We start from the raw sequence: 18,085 nt of genomic DNA on the forward strand, positions 1-18,085 counted from the left end.
GTGTAGATTCAGATTTTATATACAAAATATGTGATCATCTTTAAAACGATATGACACATTAACATGGATTTAAAGTGTTAAATTAAAGACTTAAACTATTCAACAGCTTATAAAACAGCTCAAATTAGCTGCACTTTACAAAATACTCCTTACATGACGATAAATCAGAAATAATAATCCAATATCATATTTGATAATATAACATAAACTTGTAGTTAATTTTTACATGTGTAAAATACACAAAATGTTTAATACTGGATTAGCAAAGTAGCATTAACTCTTTTCATGAACTACTAGACTAACAGACTTTTCTTAATTAATTAAACAGATATAATTAATCACACTGATCGTGCGTCATTCTTCCTACGTGTGATTGTAATTTTCTATAATGATACTAAAAGCATCCACACATTAAATACTCGTTTATTGAAGCAACAGCAGTATATTTACTGAAGTACCACTGTACCATAATGCGAGCGCTGCAGGTAAACACACTTTTCCTCTTGATGGCGCTCTCACCTAAAGCTAAACTGTCCATCAGACACAAACTGGCAGAGAAACAGGAACATGAAATCTCAAGACAGTTTGTTGAGAACAGATACTGAACATTTTCACACTGAGAGGCGAGTTTGACTGCTGAATCACCTGTTTTTCAGATTTAACTTGAACTCATTCTGGAAACTGAATTTAAGGTGAAACATGGTTTTTTGATTTTTTTTTATTGCAGTTGGTCTTTACTGTACTCTACTTTGGTATCTCTGTTTTATGCTACTTTGTACTTTTACTGCAATACATTTCAGAGGAAAATATTTACTTTTTACTCCACTTGCCACATTTTTGTCACAGTTCAGCTACTTTTCATATTTATATGTTACATTTAAAAGTTAATATACAATCCAGCCAACTAGCTAACCAACAGTATAAGTTGTTAAAATGAGCTCTACCTTGACAACAATAAAATGCTGCTTACATGTACACATCAATGAATCATCATTGATATTACAATAATAAATATAACACTCTAAAAGGTGCCATTTTGTATAGAGTGTACGTTTACTTTTGACAGAATGCTTCTAAATGTACTTTTATTTAAATTTGTGTCAGGATTACTTGTAAAGGAGAAGTTTTTTCTTTGTGGCTTTGACACATTTACTTCACTTTGCTTGAATTTTGTTATATCACAGATCGTTCAAGATAAATAACTCAAACCCACTGAATTTGCAGACATGCTGTTTGGTAGGCATCTAAAAACATCACAGCAGAACTGTAAAATAACAAAACAGTTGCTATATCGCCACCACTTAATATAATATTTATTTATGCCGGTCTGGTTGCTTACAATGAACCCTAAAAGGTTGTGGCTGTTCAAAGACGATGAGGACAAACATACAAACTCTGCATATATTTGAAATATAGATGATCCTAAATGTGTTTTAATATTCACGGAGAGGTTTTTCATTGTAGGAGAATTTATGACATCACTCTCCTCCAGCAGGAAGTGAACTGTCGTCACATTGCCCCTCCCTGTCCAAAAGTTTGGACTTGACTTTGGTGTGTTTGTTTCTTCACAAGAGGCCTTTCAGAGTCTGAGTCAGAGAACACATCAACGGTTTTCCCCGTTTTCCCCTTTAAGTTGATTAAACTTTCTGTTTCATCTTGTTCCAACTTTTCATCGTAGTTATAAGAAGAGCATGACGTTTACATGGAGGGGGAAAAAAAACAAAGATTCCATGTTTTTTAAGGCTGTACTTCCATTAAATCCAAATATTCTTGATGTTTTGTTCATAGTTTTCCCCAAAATGCAGGCTGACATATTTGGTATCTTTAGAAAGTTTGAGATTTTCACCAGAATTTTGAATTAAGTTTTGTAAGTTTGACAAATGTTTGCATTCACAACATGAGTTTAAATGACCGACTCATGCCGGTCCAGTGAGGTTTAAAGGGTATGTTGAGGTGAAGTTGAACTGTCTGTCTGTCAAAACCGCAACACAGAATAAACTCAAAACACTCAAAACTTCTGTGGAAACTGATTACCTACAACTATTTGTCTTCATTAATCGTCAACTATGACTTTTTTTCTCAGTTTGCTTAACATTTTAAAGAATTTCTTGTTGTTAAAATTGAATCCCAGCTAAAAAAAAGTTCACTTCTAGTCCATCCACACCCTGACATAGAGGTCTTTCCTAATTTGTAAGTGCACTTTTAAGGTGGGTAATCTCATAAACCTGTGGAAATGTTGAATCACAGGTTTCACACTGACCACACAGGATAAAAACCTGTGGGAGTACGTCATATACTGATCACAGCCTCCACTGTGCTTCAGGTAAGGGTGTGTTTAACTGGGAGAACCCATGTATGACGAATAAGTGTGTTTGAGCTTGTTACCGTGGTGATATTTACTGACTGTGGAGTCCTCGTGATTGAGTCATTAATGAGTGAATGATTGTTGAAAGGAGAAGCATTATCTATAAGTAGTAAATAATGATTTATTTAAAGCCTTGTGTTGATTGTTATGATCAAACAGATATTAGAAAAGAACTTTTAGCAGAAATATGCACGTTACAAAACTCAAGAAAGCAACAATCTCTTATGTTTTTGTAATTTTGTGTTTTTTAATACATCATTTTTATATTTCTGATTAAAAAAAACAATCTAATGAAGGTTTAAATATTAACAAATCAAGTTTAAGATGAGCTGTTGCATCGGTTTCACACGATAGACGATGATTTTCTCAACCAAGTCTAGTTTGCATTTCAAGTTTCCCTCCACTCGAGTTCTGATTCAATCAAGTTTCCGCACTTTTGGCGTCTTTTGTGAGTGAGTCAGAGGGGCTGGGCTTGGACCGCCGCAGACAGAGGCAGGAAATATTTTGTGTGCGTGTGTGTGTGTGTGTGTATGAGAGAGAGAGAGAGAAAGAGAGAGAGAGAGAGAGAGAGAAAAAAAATTTGTGTGTTTAGGACATGTTTCTCCTTGCATGAGCACTTTTCTCTCCACTCTTTGCTCCGACGTGTTGCGTCCCAACGCTACTTCACTCTCCAAGGTAAGCCTTAACAACTTGAATTATCCTTTTTTTCTTTGTTTTTCCTCTTTTTTTCCTTCCTCTGCCTTTTACCCAGCATTTGTTTGTTTTTTCCCCTATTTTTCCTCTCCTGCACTCTTTTCCTATTCACACATCACATTCCTTCTCCTGAAATCAGCTGAGCAGGACAATGACTCCTCAGAGAAACTCCACTTCTCTCTGAGATGCATCTCTCTATTCAAACTTTGCGCTTATCCTCTGCTCCACATTTCTGTTATCAGTAGGGAAAGTCCAACCTTTCATTTCCTTTCCTACTCTTTTCCCCATCTCACCTCCTACACACCTCCTCCTGGTCTTATTTACCGGTGTTTCACAACTTCCTCTAAGTTAGGGTGGGGTACTAAATCAACCCCTGAGCGGCCTCAGAAGAATAAGCTCAGTATTGATATCAGTTATAGGTTAAAAACATATTTTCCTTCAGCTGGAGAAGTGTAATTTAACATTTATAATATACTGTATTTCCATTCTCGTTCGCCTTTGTTCTCTGGTCCTCTCAGTTTCTCCCCGTCTGCATCAGTCTGTCTTGATTTCAGTGTCCTAATCTCATAATCATACAGTGCATCCAGCCATACAAACACACACAAACACACACACACACACACTCACTGTCAATTGACCGATTGCTCTCCAATCACTCCACGCCTGCTGCTCTGTCCGCCCGCATATTGTCTCCTCTCATATTTCTGTCTGCTTAACAACGCATGAATGACTGATTGACTCAGTGACCCCTGCAGCCTATCTGTGACCCTGTGTCTCCATCTAAAGCCCTCTGTCCAAACTCTGTCTCTCTCTTTCTCTCTCTCGGTGTCTCCATCTAACCAGGCGCCAAAGGTCGCTTCAGTTGCCAAAAAGGCCAAAAGGTCAAGTTTCTATCTTCTAACCTCTCTGGCTGCTTTGTTTTCTTTTTGGTGACATTATCAAGACTCACATTTGACTTTATTCATCACTTGTTTCCTCTCTTTGTTACCCTGCTTTAAATCACGAGATTGGATTATAGAGATTAATGAGATTAATTGCATTTTACCTGAATGCATATACCTCACATTTGCTTCAATATGGAAAACCAGTATTTATGTGCGGCTGAGGTAACCAGGCATATAAATATAGATGCATATCAGCAGTGTTGACACAGACGTAACATGTTGCTGTTTTTCACATGACTCTGACTCACCAGAAGCTCAAAATATGAAACACAAAACTGAGAGTAGAGAGTTTAAAACCTCCGGATGGCTCTGTCTGGCAATGACAGTAGATTAGAAGTAACAACGATGTACCTAGATTTACATAAAAGCTCCTTTGTCACCTCTATGAATTTTTTTCACAACAGATTATGAGGAAAAGTCACACTTCTCAGGATACAATCTTGTGGATGTCTGAAATATCATCATGGCCCAAATATTGTTCCTATTCAAAGTCTGCAATGAGGTCACTTATGTCTCTATAGTGTTTAAAGAGGACATATCATGCATATTTCCAGGTCTGTTTTTTTTATTCTGGCACAACTTTGCATGATTTACAGTTTAAAAAACTCCTTATTTATCTTATATCGACCCTTTATGAAGCCCATCAGTTCAGCCTCTGTCTTTAACAGGCCGTTTTAGCTCCTGTCTCTTTAAGGCTGCCCCTCGGCAGGCTATGTTTTGTCGTTCTTTACTCAAAATAGAAACTTCTCACATACATCCATACATGTTTGAGCCTGAATCTGATATGAAATATGCCAGTGAACATTGGCTACAATCTTATCAACAGACGGCCATCTGTGAGCATCACACGATCTTACAATCTGACATCATTTCGAGGAGGTAACGTTGCAGACGGAGCACTCAGAGCAGGCTGAAGCCCTGGATTTTGACTTTCAGGGAGCATTTTAAAATATGTTCACCTCAAGTTTTTGAACTTTAACCATGTTTAACGTAGGTGTCCAACATCATAACAGTATATAAATGACACAAGATCACAAAAAGCACATGTCCCCCTTAACAAATAAGTCCAAATTCCTTTTTTGCGTCTTTTTAAATTCTTTCAATTTCTAATATTTGTTGCTGGAAAAATAAGTTTGGCCTTTCTTCAGTTAAAGTTAAATATGTAAAAATGAAAACAGAGACAGTGTAGTGTATGATATTTGATTTCATTTTATTCATATACACATTACAGTGAAGATGATAGTTGACTGCATCTCATAGTTGATGCCGTTGTAATCCTCAGAGTCTGAAAATCATTGAGAATCTGTGTAGAAGGAGGAAAGACAGTCAAGACTGTGAGACAAAGACGAGGGAAAAGGAGGAGGAGGAGGAGATGGGAAGAAGGGGAAAGATGAAGGAGCCAGCGTCTTGCTCTCCCAGTAATTATCCGCTTGGTTTTTATCTTTAACCAGGAACCAGGAATCCGACTCTACTTCCCCCTCCCCACACGGCGTCCTATCCACAGGCTGCAGGTAGGCTTTCATCACACCGGCTCCAGTTACCTCTCACATATAAGCTAACCAGGCCAGGTGAGCGCAAACACTCCTCCTCGCCAGACCTCTCGATCTCTTACAACCACACGCACACACACACACATACACCTACACACACACATACACAGGTTCACACACACTTCAGTGGACACGCAGAATGGAGCCGGAGTCAGACAGCATGCCGGAGGTACCAGGGGAGATCATACAGTTAAGTGGACCGGGGCTTTTTCTCTGCCTCCTTACTTACTCTTGGAGCGGCTGTCCAAGCATTGTAACCCTAACCCCCGGGGGCCCCTGCATGTGCTCCCTCAAGCCCTTTCTCCCTCTTCCTTGCACCCTCACTTCCTCTCCTCCTCTATCTGGCATGTTCTGATCAGTAAACAGCAACTGTTTATTCATGACAGAGTTGTGAAAGTATTAACTGATATTAGATATCAAGGGAGGAAGTCGTACGAGTTGTCTGTAAATGGAAAACTTTAAAAACGGAAAGGGGCGGAGATGCTGTTGACATCCTGTTCGGTTGACCACAATGCTGACAGTTTGCGGTAACAGTTTCAGCTTTTTTTCCTACTGCCTACAGAGTCATTTTAACACACAGTACAGGAGCAGTCGGCAGCAGTTTCTGAGATAGTGGATTAGTGTCCTTAGTTGGCTCTAATCACTATAATCATGTTAATTGTTTGTTTTCCCGTCCTACTTTATCAGTTATAGTCACTGCCTGGCGCCTGTGGGACCAAAAATGAAACATAAACTGCTGACTTGTATGAAAGCTCTCTCACTAAGTGTAGTAAACGCTCCACCCAAGTTTATGTCAAGATTGTTATATTTATTTGTTTATAATACCCTGACAGAGTTTATGTAACCATAAGGCCCAGCGCTTTTCTTATCAAAATAAGCTAAACTTCGGGAAGATGTTATTTGATGTCACTACAACACGAGTATGATAAGGCTTTAAATGTTTATGCGTTATCCCCCAGTGAAAGGTTTTTGATTGTCTATAGAAGCATGTAATCTAAATTTAACAAGTTTTTTTTTTTTTTTTACAGCAGATATTTTGAGAAGATTTTTGAGTGAGAAACATCTAAACAAAGAGCTTTAAAAATGATAGTCGCCATTTTTCACAGCAGACATTTGACTTGTCACAGGAGGAAAAGCGCAGGTGTTACTAATATCATTAACGATGGCTCCACTCTAATCAATTGTCCCAGTAAGTCATGACAGTGTGACAGTTGTAACATGAAATTGAAGCAGCTAAATGCAAATCAGCCTTCATTTAATCTGATTATTTACAGCTGTGCTTTTCCTGCTGTGACATGTCAAAAAGGCCCATTGCGTCAAATATTTTAATATGAAGTATTGACAACAGTTGCTCAGGTCATTTAAGTCACATGATAAATACTGAGATGTGACTGAGAGCTTTGGACAGAGCTGGAAATTTTTTGTCATTCAGCAACAATTTTGATAGTTGATTAGCTGTTTATTAATCACTTGTTCCTGCTTCCCAAATGAAAGGATTTGCTCATTGTATTTGTTTTATATCATTATAAATTTAATATTTTTGTGTTTTGGACATAAGATACAGTATAACAAGTAATTTGAAGATGTCAGCTTTGGCTCTAGGATTATGATGAGCATATGTCACAACTTTTAGATGTTTTACAGACTAAAAATGGTTAATCCGCTGAGTCTGAAATGTAACCTGGTGATTATTCATGAAAATAATACCCAGATTTACACTCAGTTGCAGCTCAGTTACAACACAGTTGCCAATTTATTAGGTGCACCTAGTTAATACAACAGCCCTGCAATAAATTCAACCTTCATAAAGGTTACAATCTAGATTATAGAGAGATGTTTCCAATTTTTTTGTATCAGTAAGGGTAGAGACTTTGGGGTGGGTTTTGATGTTTGTTTTTGGTAGTAGCTTGTCTTGTGTATCTTTCCAGTCCCTGTTCCCAAGTTATTTGAGCAAAAAGTGTGATTATGATTCTTGAAAGTTTGATTCTTACCAGAAATTCAGTAAATGTATCTCAATTCTAGCACCTGTGGCCACATCACAATATAGTGGGACAGAGTGAGAAACCGAAAGAAATGAAGCATGCAAGTGACTCGTGTATCTCTACAAACCTCACTCAGCTAAACCTCAAAGATAGCAAAGCGAAGACAGGAAGAGAGAGATGTGTGGTTGGGTGACGCAATTGGTACACTGTTGTCCTTCTTCCTGTGTGATTGTGTAAGAGATAAATAAATGAATATATATATATATAAAAATAAAAAGAGGGTGTACATTAGAGTGACTCAAACAAGTCCATACTTGGCCTGTTCTCTAACTGTGACATGATCCAGCCTGCATATAGCCACACCTTGTTTTGTGCAGTGACACTAGTGTTTTGTTGGTGAGCCCACTTGGTGTTTAGTTGCATAACAGTGATGTAATGTAGCTTTAAGCTGCAACACAAGCTCTTATTTTGTGTCAAGTCATGGTGTAATAACGCTCATCACATCAACCACATCATTATCTCTGTCTTTTTTAAAGTGATTCTGGTCTTTGCAGCTAAACTGATTTTCTTCCATTTACACCTCAAGACTAACTCTCCTCAGTCAGTTGACCTTCACACATGGTGAGAAGTTTAATTTAAAAACATGTCTCTGACTTCCGTTGCTTGTCTTCTGACTGTGACTAGTTGTGGGCACTTCCCTCATTTGTCAGAACTGTGTGGGTTTAACTTCTGCTTTTAATTCACCTTACACTCACCAAAAAGCAGGCATCTTCTCCCAAATGGAAACGGTGACAAAATGCTATTTATTCATACATCCTCTTTCAGTCCAACTTCTCTTTGTGTGGTAGAGGAATTAGTGTAACCCACCAGAAAAATGTAAAATGTTTCAAACAGTCTGTGGTGACTGTAGGAATCCATCCCCCGCTATGTTCTTCCTTCTCCACACATTTGTCTTAGTTCCTTTTGTCTTATCAATCCTTCCCCTCTTCCTCTTTCCACAGCATGCTCCCCTTCAAAGCAGCACCAGGTCAGTTCAGTCCAGAGGTCCGGGAGCCGGGCCTGCGGGTGTGGAGGGTGGAGAAGATGAAGGCCGTGCTGTTGGATCCCTCTGAGGTGGGAGCCTTTTATAACGGGGACTCCTACCTGGTGCTGGAGCACCGTGGACAACTGGGAGCCGACCTCCACATGTGGATAGGTGAGAGACTGAGAGTAGCCACTGAGCAGAGAAACATCTGGATGATGTAATGTGTATCTGCTGTCGACAAAATAATTCTACCCAACGTGATTCAAAGGGATCACTGAGGGATCATAGGCTAAAAGCAAATCTGATAAATAGGTAGGACCAAGACCATTAAAAGCTTTATAAACCAATAAAAGGATCCTAAAATCAATTCAGAGCTGAGTTTTGAAGTAATTGTAATTGAGCTATATTCTTTTTAGGGAGACCAAAAAGTAGAGCATTACAGTAGTCAAACCTGCGGGTAATAAAAGCGTGCATTAGTGTCTCTGTGTTGGCTTCAGAGAAACAATTGCACTCTGTCAATGTTCTTGAGGAGATAAAATACATTCTTATTCATGTGTCTAATGTGAGGTTTAAAACTGAGGTCTGAATCAAAGATAACTCCTAAGTTTTTAACTTGTTGACGGGTTTAATGCCAGTGCTTGCAGTTTTGCATTGAGTTTGTCTCTTTGAGCTTCAGGACTAATAACCAAGACTTCACTTCCTGATTGAGCTGTAGAAAATTCACTGTCATCCATAGCTTGATATGTAAAATACAGTTAAAAAGGGCATCTATTGGCCCAGAGTCATCAGGAGACATGGCAATGTAAAGCTGTGTGTCATCAGCATAGCTATGCGGAAATTTCTGCCGGGCCACCTGATGATTTTTCCAAGTGGCAGCATGTAAAGGTTGAAAAGTGTAGGGCCTAAAATTGAACCTTGAGGAACACCACAATTCATTTTATAACTTTTAGATGAATATTCATCCATGCTTACAAAAAATTCTCAATGGGCAAGATAGGATTTTAACCAATTAAAAACAGTACCAGAAATGCCAATCAGACTATGGATGCTGGTCTGAAGTTATTAAGAATTGAGGGACCTAAATTGTTTTGCTTCAGAAAAGGTTTAACTATGGTGGTCTTAAGAGCAGTGGGGAAAACACCCATCTAAAGAGAATAGTTTACAATGTTGAGTAAATCTTCATCAAAAAAAGCTATAAAATGTTTTAAAAAAGGATGTGGGAATGAGATCTAAAAAGCAGGTTGCAGGTTTTAATTGGGAAATAACTTTGCCAAGCATCTCAGCATCAACCAGGACACATTTCTCCAGTGTTTCCTCACATAAAAACAAGGTTCTGGGGTATTAAGATTCATAGGCTGACATTGACATAAATTTGATCTAATAGTGTCTATTTGATCTTTGAAGTGGACTACAAATTTTTCACATTTGGAGTTGGTAGACACACTGCTATTAATTTATTCTTTCTCCACTTTCTTTCTGCTGTTCATCAGATTATCTTTAGTTTAATTTCAGATTAGATGTTATCCTTTGCCGTTTTAGTGGGGGCACTGTGTCAAGGGTTGACCGTAGTTTACTGTTATCAACTATCTACAATAAAATCACAAGAGGAGTGCCAAATATCTGCAGGGAATGTTACGTAAGAGATCAATAAAACTCGCAGTCTACATAGTAAGATAGCGTTTGCTGACAGCTCTTTCTGATATATCACGTTGTATAAAACACTTGACCGTAAGATAGACACAGAAATGATCAATCATACATCCACAGCTAAAGAGATGTTGGCAGACAGGCCGTGGATGATTACAAAGTCTAAAATGTGGCCTCTGAGAAGGCTGAGTAACATGTTGGATAAAATTCCTACAGTTCAGAAATTTCAAAAGAGTCTGCTTGTCCACATGCAAATTAAAAAATCAACCAGTATTGGGAGGCCACTGATATTTAATCAACTTATTTATTTATTTTTTTTACAAAAGAAAAAGCACAATGAAGACTAGTTTTCACTGAAGACTTACTTTTTCTTTTATAAATCAGAGAAGAAGAGAATCAGAAAAAAAAAGAGAATAGATAATCAAAATAATGCAAATATTTCAGAAGAGATAATTGGAGATAGTCTGATTAACTGAAGAGATAATCAGCATAACTAAGAAAGGATAATTGGAATAAAATAAGAGAGGAGATCATCAGAATCAGAGAATAGAGATAATCTAAATAATTGAGAAAAGGTTATCAGAATTATTGACGAGAGATTATCTGAATCAGAGTAGAAGAAATGATTGGAATAATTGAGAAGCAATCATCAGATTCAGCAAAGGAGAGATAATCAGTATAATGAGAAGAGGTATTGGGAATAACAGAGAAGATATAATCGGAATCAGAAAATAAGAGATAATCAAAATAATTGAGAAGAGACTTTATTCACCAAAGAGAGATTGAAATTTGACTTGCAGAAATTTACATCAACCTCAACTCACAGGACGCCACGAGAGCTAATAGACAAATGAAATGCTGCAAGAACAACACGCAGCTGGACATACATGTACACCAGAACGAGCAGTGTACATGATACATCACGTGATATACTTTGTATAATAATCTGTGAATTTTAAGCCCTTGACAGGACATGAGTGGAAACTTTGCTGCTCGTTGTGAACCATGTAGTTATGACTCTGCTGGACGGAGTAAAGTAGAAATAGGACAAGTATCGTATCCTTCTCTCCAAGTAAACAAGCTAACCAATGTCCGCTGCTTACTACACACCTAATCCTGGCCCTGCGCTGCGGTTGAAAAGCTAATAACCCTGCCACTAATGGTGATGACACACGAGACACAGCGCTGACCTGCTGCATCATTGTGCGAGGAGAGAGAGGCTGGATAGAAGAGGGACGATGAGAGAAAGAGGGGAAAGAGCTCCCGAGGGAAACGGGGATGGTTTTTGAGCAGGGCCCATTAAATATGCAGGAATACTGTTACAGTACTCAAATGTGGCTGTTGTTTCCAGCATGTATCCGGTGCTTAGGTAACACTAAGCTGATTGTCACAGCTTGGAGAGGGTTCTCTTTGCCCAAGCATGCGTCTCTCCGAAACAATCCCTCCCTCCTCCGCTTGTTTACAACCCGTGACCACCTTGTTGTCTTTGTATGTTTACTGGACGACACGCTTTTCATCTCTTTGTCTCTGTGACCGATCACTTCTGTCAGCAGCTCTTTGTCCTCTCCTTTTTTGACATTTTTAACTTCCTCATTCTCTCTCAGGTGTCTCTTCTCTCATTTTTTTTCTGTATTTCTATTTTCTGTCTTTACTTCATCTCCCTCTACCATGGAAAGAATCACAGGGTGCTAAAAATAAAGTCACAAAAGGCCACTTGACTTTCATTTTCAACAGTTTTTTGTTTGACAAAATAATCCCAACTCAAGGTCCACTTACTACCTCTTTCCAGAGCTTTAACCATATCGCACACACTTCACTCTTCATCAAGTTAATTCACAAGCTCAGTTATGATTTCATCCAGAGAAGGACTAATTGTCTGTGTTGGCTTAAGAGTTAAGCATATAAATTTATTCTTGATCTTGGAAGTATAAGTTTGACAAAACAAATCCAACTCAGAGTCCACTCACTAGCTTTTTTCCCCGGAGCTTTTAAGCATATCACATGGCCCCCATCATTTTTGTTGTATTTTATATAAAAAGCAAATGTCTGGCTCTGTCAAAGTTTACAAAAAATCTTTTATCAGTAGGTTAGTCATGAGAAAATTTTAAAAAACTACACGGTTTTGACCGTTTTTAAGTTGTCACCCAGGATCAAAGAAAGAGATAACACCTTGGTTTTACCTTTTTTGTACAAGTCAATTTATTTATATAGCACAACACATCACAACAGAAGTTATCTCAGGGCGCTTTTCCCATAGAGCAGGTCTAGACCATACTCTTTAGTTTTCAGAGATCCAACATTTACCCCGTGAGCAAGCACTTGGCAACAGCGGCAAGGAAAAACACTCCTTTTAACAGGAAGAAACCTCAAGCAGAACTGGGCTTTAGGTGGGCGAGAGAGAGACACAATAGCTCATAGACAAATATCTATACTGGATAATTAGGACAGCAGGGGAAACTCACAAAACAAAAGTTTTGCAGAAAACAATGGCAACAGAAAAGAATAAATCAGAAACAATGAACAAAAAGAAATCAAAAGTTATCTGCCTAAATGTCACCAATATGTTTTATGCTAAAGTAAAAAGGTTAGAAAATAATTTCTTTGCATGGATGTACTGTTGCATCAAGTTATATCAAAAGGTTTCTCGTCCCTTTCGCTGTTACAGGTGAGAAGTCGTCTCGGGATGAGCAGGTGGCGTGCGCCATGCTGGCCACCACGCTGGACAACTTTCTGGGTGGTGACCCCGTTCAGCACAGGCAGGTTCAAGGCTATGAGTCCCCTGAGTTTATGGCGCTCTTCCCCAGAGGAGTCAGCTACAAGGTGAGGACCAGGGATAGACCTGATCGTAGAAGCTACTTGAACCGGCAAGATGCTCAGATACCTGAAAAGTAGAAATGCCTGGCAAAACCCTATTATTAATCACTGTTAGAATTAATGAATCGTAGGTGTACAAATTGTACTGTTTTTTTTGTTTTTTTTTAATTAAGTACTGAAATCTTTCCAGGAAAGTTTTGGAAATTATTCAGAAATTACAGATATGTAAAGTAAAGTATTACCATCTAAAAACAAGTATGTACATGTGATACATTGATTGTGATTTATACTTGATCCACTTGCAAAGTCAATTCAAAAATGTCAATATTTTAATAATTTTTCTCATGTTTTAATCATAAGTGGGAAACTGAAAGCAAAAATTTTGTTTAGTCATAGCTCTCATTTTATTTAGCATCTTTTTATTGCTAGATTATCATTTTACAGCACCCAGGATATTATTGCCTCTGTACCAAAGTGCCTTCATGTTAATGAGTTTACAGAGATGCCGAGTCAAGATTGTTAAACCAGATAAAGCTAAAATCGCAGTGTCATTTAACAACAAGTCAACTGACCTAAAACATTAAAAAAACATATAAAAACCCAGTGTTTTTAAATGAATATCCCTCTTTCCTCACAGGACGGTGGTGTGGAGTCAGGCTTCAGAAGGGCTCAGGACTCTGGGACGGTGCAACGTTTGTACCAGATCAAAGGGAAACGCAACATCCGTGCCAAGGAGGTGGAGCTTTCCTGGAGCAGCTTTAACAAGGGAGACTGCTTCATCCTCGACCTCGGAGAGGTGAGGACACCCACAATCCAGCATATTTAGTATAGCTAAAAAAAGTTATGTGATCTAAAATCCATCTGTGCACAACAAAATAAACAGCTTGTCGTGAAACTGAAGCACATTTAAAACTGCAAACTACATTAAAAAAAAAGTGCAAATTTCTCATCGTTGTGCTGACCCGCTGCCGCCTCTCCGCTCTCCAGATCATCGTGTCGTGGATCGGATCGCAGGCCAACATCTTCGAGAAGCAGAAAGTGCGTGAGATCGCTTCACTGATCCGTGACACGGACAGACATGGAAAAGCCCGAATCGTAGACGCCAACGAGGGGGAGGAGCCAGAGGAGATGCTCAAGGTAAACTCACACTTTTAAAGGTATACTATGCAGGGTTTTCCTAAAAAAAAAAAAAAAAAAAAAAAAAAAAAAACAATGTATAGACTCATACAAACATAATCCCTCTCAATCATCACTTATGACCCACTACAAGTGTGTGGCAGTGTATTCATCTGCCCTGTCCTCTGCTTGTATTTTCTTATTATTTTGCTGTGTTCGGGACACTTCTGGGCGTCAACCTTTGGGCAGTGGGTGTGTAGGCCACAGCCAATAACAGTGTGCAGGGTGTGAGGTCGGGGTTCGTACCAGTTTTGTCTCCGTCTCTCTCTCTCCTCTGCTCCGCTCTACGTCTGTGTGTCTGTTTGACCAAGGGTGGGGCTGAGCTACACACACGCAGAGCAGAGAGGTCACAGCGGACAGCTATGCGGAGGTGTGGGCGTGTTTATTTGTGCTTTAGAACACAACCGCTGTGAAAAGAATCTGAAAAGAACATTTTATTTATCTCATTCACGGCTTTGTTGTCGCTACTGTCGCTCCCTCTCTCTGAGCTGGGGAGGAGGGGCCAACTTTGAATGGTGTGTTTACAAACAGCAACTGACAAATCCTGCATAGAGTGCCTTTAAGAACTATCCTCTCATGTCAAAGTATTTTATTCAGGTGACATTTGAAATTTACTTGTAGTGGACATAATTTGTGTTTCTCGAGCAAGGCATACTGCCAAAAATGATTTGAAATTAAGTTAAGTTAGTTGCTTTTTTTTGTAGTGTTTTCATGTTTACTGTTTTGTTGATGAGCAGGTCTTGGGGCAGATGCCAGAGCTGGCAGAAAGCACGCCAGAAGAGGACACCAAAGCAGACGCCTCCAACTCTGCCTCCCTCTACAAGGTAACTTCAGTGATTTATCAAACTATGATATGATTGTTTTGTTTTTTTTAAGTGAAATGCAAAATAAAACCTGTGTACCTTTTTACTCCACAGGTGTCTGATGCGACAGGTTCCATGACGATGACCAAAGTGTCAGAGAAGAGCCCGTTTGCCAAGGAGCTGCTGGTCCGTGACGACTGCTTCATTCTGGACAACGGTGCCAACGGAAAGATCTTCGTCTGGAAAGGTGAGGAAATACGACTTGACCCCAAACCAGCAGACTTCTGCCGCCTGAAATGCATACCGAGGGAAAGTGATAGTTGTTAGATGCCAGCGATATTCAGTATCTAATTGGATGAAATTTTAATGACTGTTGTGAAAAATAATGATTGACAGTTTCACAGCGAGGTAAGTTTGAGGACACAGTTGGATATGTGTACTTTAAAGTGTCCACAAATGTTTCACTATTCATTGTGCAGTACATACTATATGTTTTTATATTTTCTATATATTTCATCATTTTCAAAATTAAAAAACATACAGTCGTCAAATCTAACTTTACATTAGCTGCTGTTACTGCAAACAAAGACACATGAACTCACCTGAAAAAGACAGAAATGTCGGTTAGGATTTATTTTCTTTCGGAGACTTCAGTTTCAAAGGAGAATGTAACATAATAACATATAAGAACAACAAAACAGAGCAGCAAAGGTATCCAGGAGGCCTTAAACCCAGAGTGACTGTTATAAACACTTTTTGTGAGAGCAAAAGAGCTTCGACACATGTAGAAAAGTCCTGATCATGTTCTGGTGCTCCTGATCAATGGGGGTATTTTTTAATATTGAGTATCTGCTGATGCAAAGTCTCATTTGATATTATATATCATAATACAGCTGTGCATACTTGCGCTGCAGTAAACCCATATATAATATTTTGTATTATGTCCTGTAGCAGTGACTTTCAAACTTTTGACTTGTGACTTAAGACACTGCTTCTTAAAGAGCCTCCCACCCTGAACCAATGGATCGATATCGTAAACAGCATATATTGCACAATATGACATTCAGTTTAAGATTACAGAAAGAAAAGGGAGAAGAGTATTGGACTAAATGGGATACATACCTGACTAATGAAGAGTCTGACAACTGAAACTATAGAAAATGCAATTGTGAAACATAAAAGTGCACGTTAATTAAAGTGTACCATGCTGTGACTAATAACTCCAAATTATATCATCCATTATAACCGAGTGATGTCAAGTTTATTGTGTTCATAAAACAGAACTATAAAAAAACTTTTTCTGTCATTGAAAAAAGATATGCCTCCCTGCCCATTAATATTTTTTTTAATTAACAACAAGTAAATTAATGTAGAAATGAAAAATGCAAGAAAAATAGCACATGACTGCCAGAGTTTTTAGACACAAAAGGCATAAATCTCTCACTCTATAATGATAGTAAACATGACAGCAAGACAGGTTTCATCATATTTCAAATATGCCGTGTTTTACCTTCTTCCCTGTCAATCATCTGTCCATCTTGTACATGTCGTGCTGTCGGAATAAATCTTTACAACCCTGAATATCGCATCATTAGAGCACATTTGTTTGGTAATTGTCCCTTCATGAATCATTTAATCCTTTAACTTTACATGCTCTCCACATTCGTCTCCCTGGTCATGTGCACCCCCATTTAGTATTTTTGTAATATTTGTGGAGAGCAGAGTTAGACCGAACAGAATACCTGAAGTCCATGTGCATTTTTCAACCAACGGGAGCACTTTACAGCTGTGGTTCACCTGCAGAATGTTGCTGAAAATGATGCAAAATGTCCACTTGTCAAGGATATCTCCAACTATATAAAGAGTGTACATACTGCAGCAGGAACACAAACTTGGAGATTTGATTTAACTGCCAGTATTAACACCGTTCATTGTTACATGTCAGGTAACGGAGCAAATGCGGAGGAGAAGCGGGTGGCCCTTCAGATGGCGGATAACTTCATCGAACAAATGAAGTACCCCAAGATGAAAACACAGGTACTAACTCTTTCTAAAAATTAACCTGAGGTTTTCTTCCTGTCCTCATAAAGGAAACACTGATTCCATTCTTACTGTAAATGTTTTCATAGCAGTTATATCTCACTATAAACACCAGCTTGTTAAATGATCATTTACAGGTTTTTTTATTATCACCTCCTGTGTGTTTATTGTAGTTTCTTTATGTATACAGTAAAGCTGTAAAAGTTAATATGAGCTCTTTGTTGTTCTTCAGGTGGAGATACTGCCGCAGGGGAAAGAAACCATCATCTTCAAGCAGTTTTTCAAGAACTGGAACTAAAACATTTCATGGAAACATTTGACAAATCCTGCACTTGAGGAGGGAATACCTTCAACAGCCGACTGTATATCTGAAAACAGACAGCAGCATCCGATACAAACACAACATTTTTTATATGCATTTACTGATATGTACATATTTGTAAGGTACCATGCGGACAGAACACACTGTAGTTTGTTTTGGTAGAATCAGAGATGTGATGCCACTTTTATAAATGATGAGAGTATAAAGACATGAAGAGATTAAAAAAAAGAACCTTAAGTCAATGAGTTGAGATGTTTTTTACATTTGTTCTAGTGTCACAGATTTGCCTGCATTTGAAAAATAAATCTGAAACTAACTTGTAGAGGAAGTGGATTGTGTTGGTTTTTTTTCCTGCGTCATTGCAAGATGGTCTCAGCTTTGGTGTCGAGACTCTCGGCCATGCATGAAAGTAGACCAAAGGTATCAGTGAGCCCTTTTTATGTAACTTTGTTTCAAAGTATGCTCTCTCTGTTGCCATGGCTGTATGATTATTACCTGCACACAGTAATCTAATAAGATAACACATGGCAGTCAAGGTCGGTGGTGGTTTGTACAGTAACAATTTGAGGTGCTTTACTTGAGTATTTCCTTTTTCTTATGCTTCTACTCGATTCAAGGTATTATGGAAAACATCTATTACATTAATCTGCAGATTCAAAACCTTTTTTCAGTTTATAAAATGTTTGATAGATTAAACAAGCCAATGGTATTTAAAATATTTTAAA

General features: G+C 38.4%; 1 protein-coding gene across 4 annotated transcripts; it reads left to right on the forward strand.

Moving 5' to 3' along the window:
• Positions 1 to 2,932: 2,932 nt before the first annotated feature.
• On the forward strand, positions 2,933 to 17,682 carry capgb (capping protein (actin filament), gelsolin-like b). 4 transcript variants are annotated; one of them, XM_044341810.1, is made up of 10 exons: positions 2,933 to 3,040; positions 5,454 to 5,513; positions 8,536 to 8,729; positions 12,871 to 13,025; positions 13,657 to 13,815; positions 14,007 to 14,156; positions 14,933 to 15,019; positions 15,113 to 15,245; positions 16,944 to 17,035; positions 17,271 to 17,682. In XM_044341810.1, the coding sequence occupies exons 3-10, from the start codon at positions 8,537 to 8,539 to the stop codon at positions 17,334 to 17,336; spliced, it is 1,035 nt and encodes a 344-aa protein (XP_044197745.1). In that variant the 5' UTR covers positions 2,933 to 3,040; positions 5,454 to 5,513; position 8,536; the 3' UTR covers positions 17,337 to 17,682. The 4 variants fall into 4 exon arrangements, with proteins under 4 accessions (XP_044197745.1, XP_044197746.1, XP_044197743.1 ...); XM_044341811.1 differs by lacking the exon at positions 5,454 to 5,513 and having other exon boundaries at positions 2,938 to 3,040; XM_044341808.1 differs by lacking the exons at positions 2,933 to 3,040; positions 5,454 to 5,513 and adding an exon at positions 5,557 to 5,741.
• The last annotated feature ends 403 nt before the right edge of the window (positions 17,683 to 18,085 follow it).

The sequence above is a fragment of the Thunnus albacares genome, chromosome 22, assembly GCF_914725855.1.
Source record: "Thunnus albacares chromosome 22, fThuAlb1.1, whole genome shotgun sequence".
In the NCBI taxonomy this organism is placed as follows: domain Eukaryota; kingdom Metazoa; phylum Chordata; class Actinopteri; order Scombriformes; family Scombridae; genus Thunnus; species Thunnus albacares.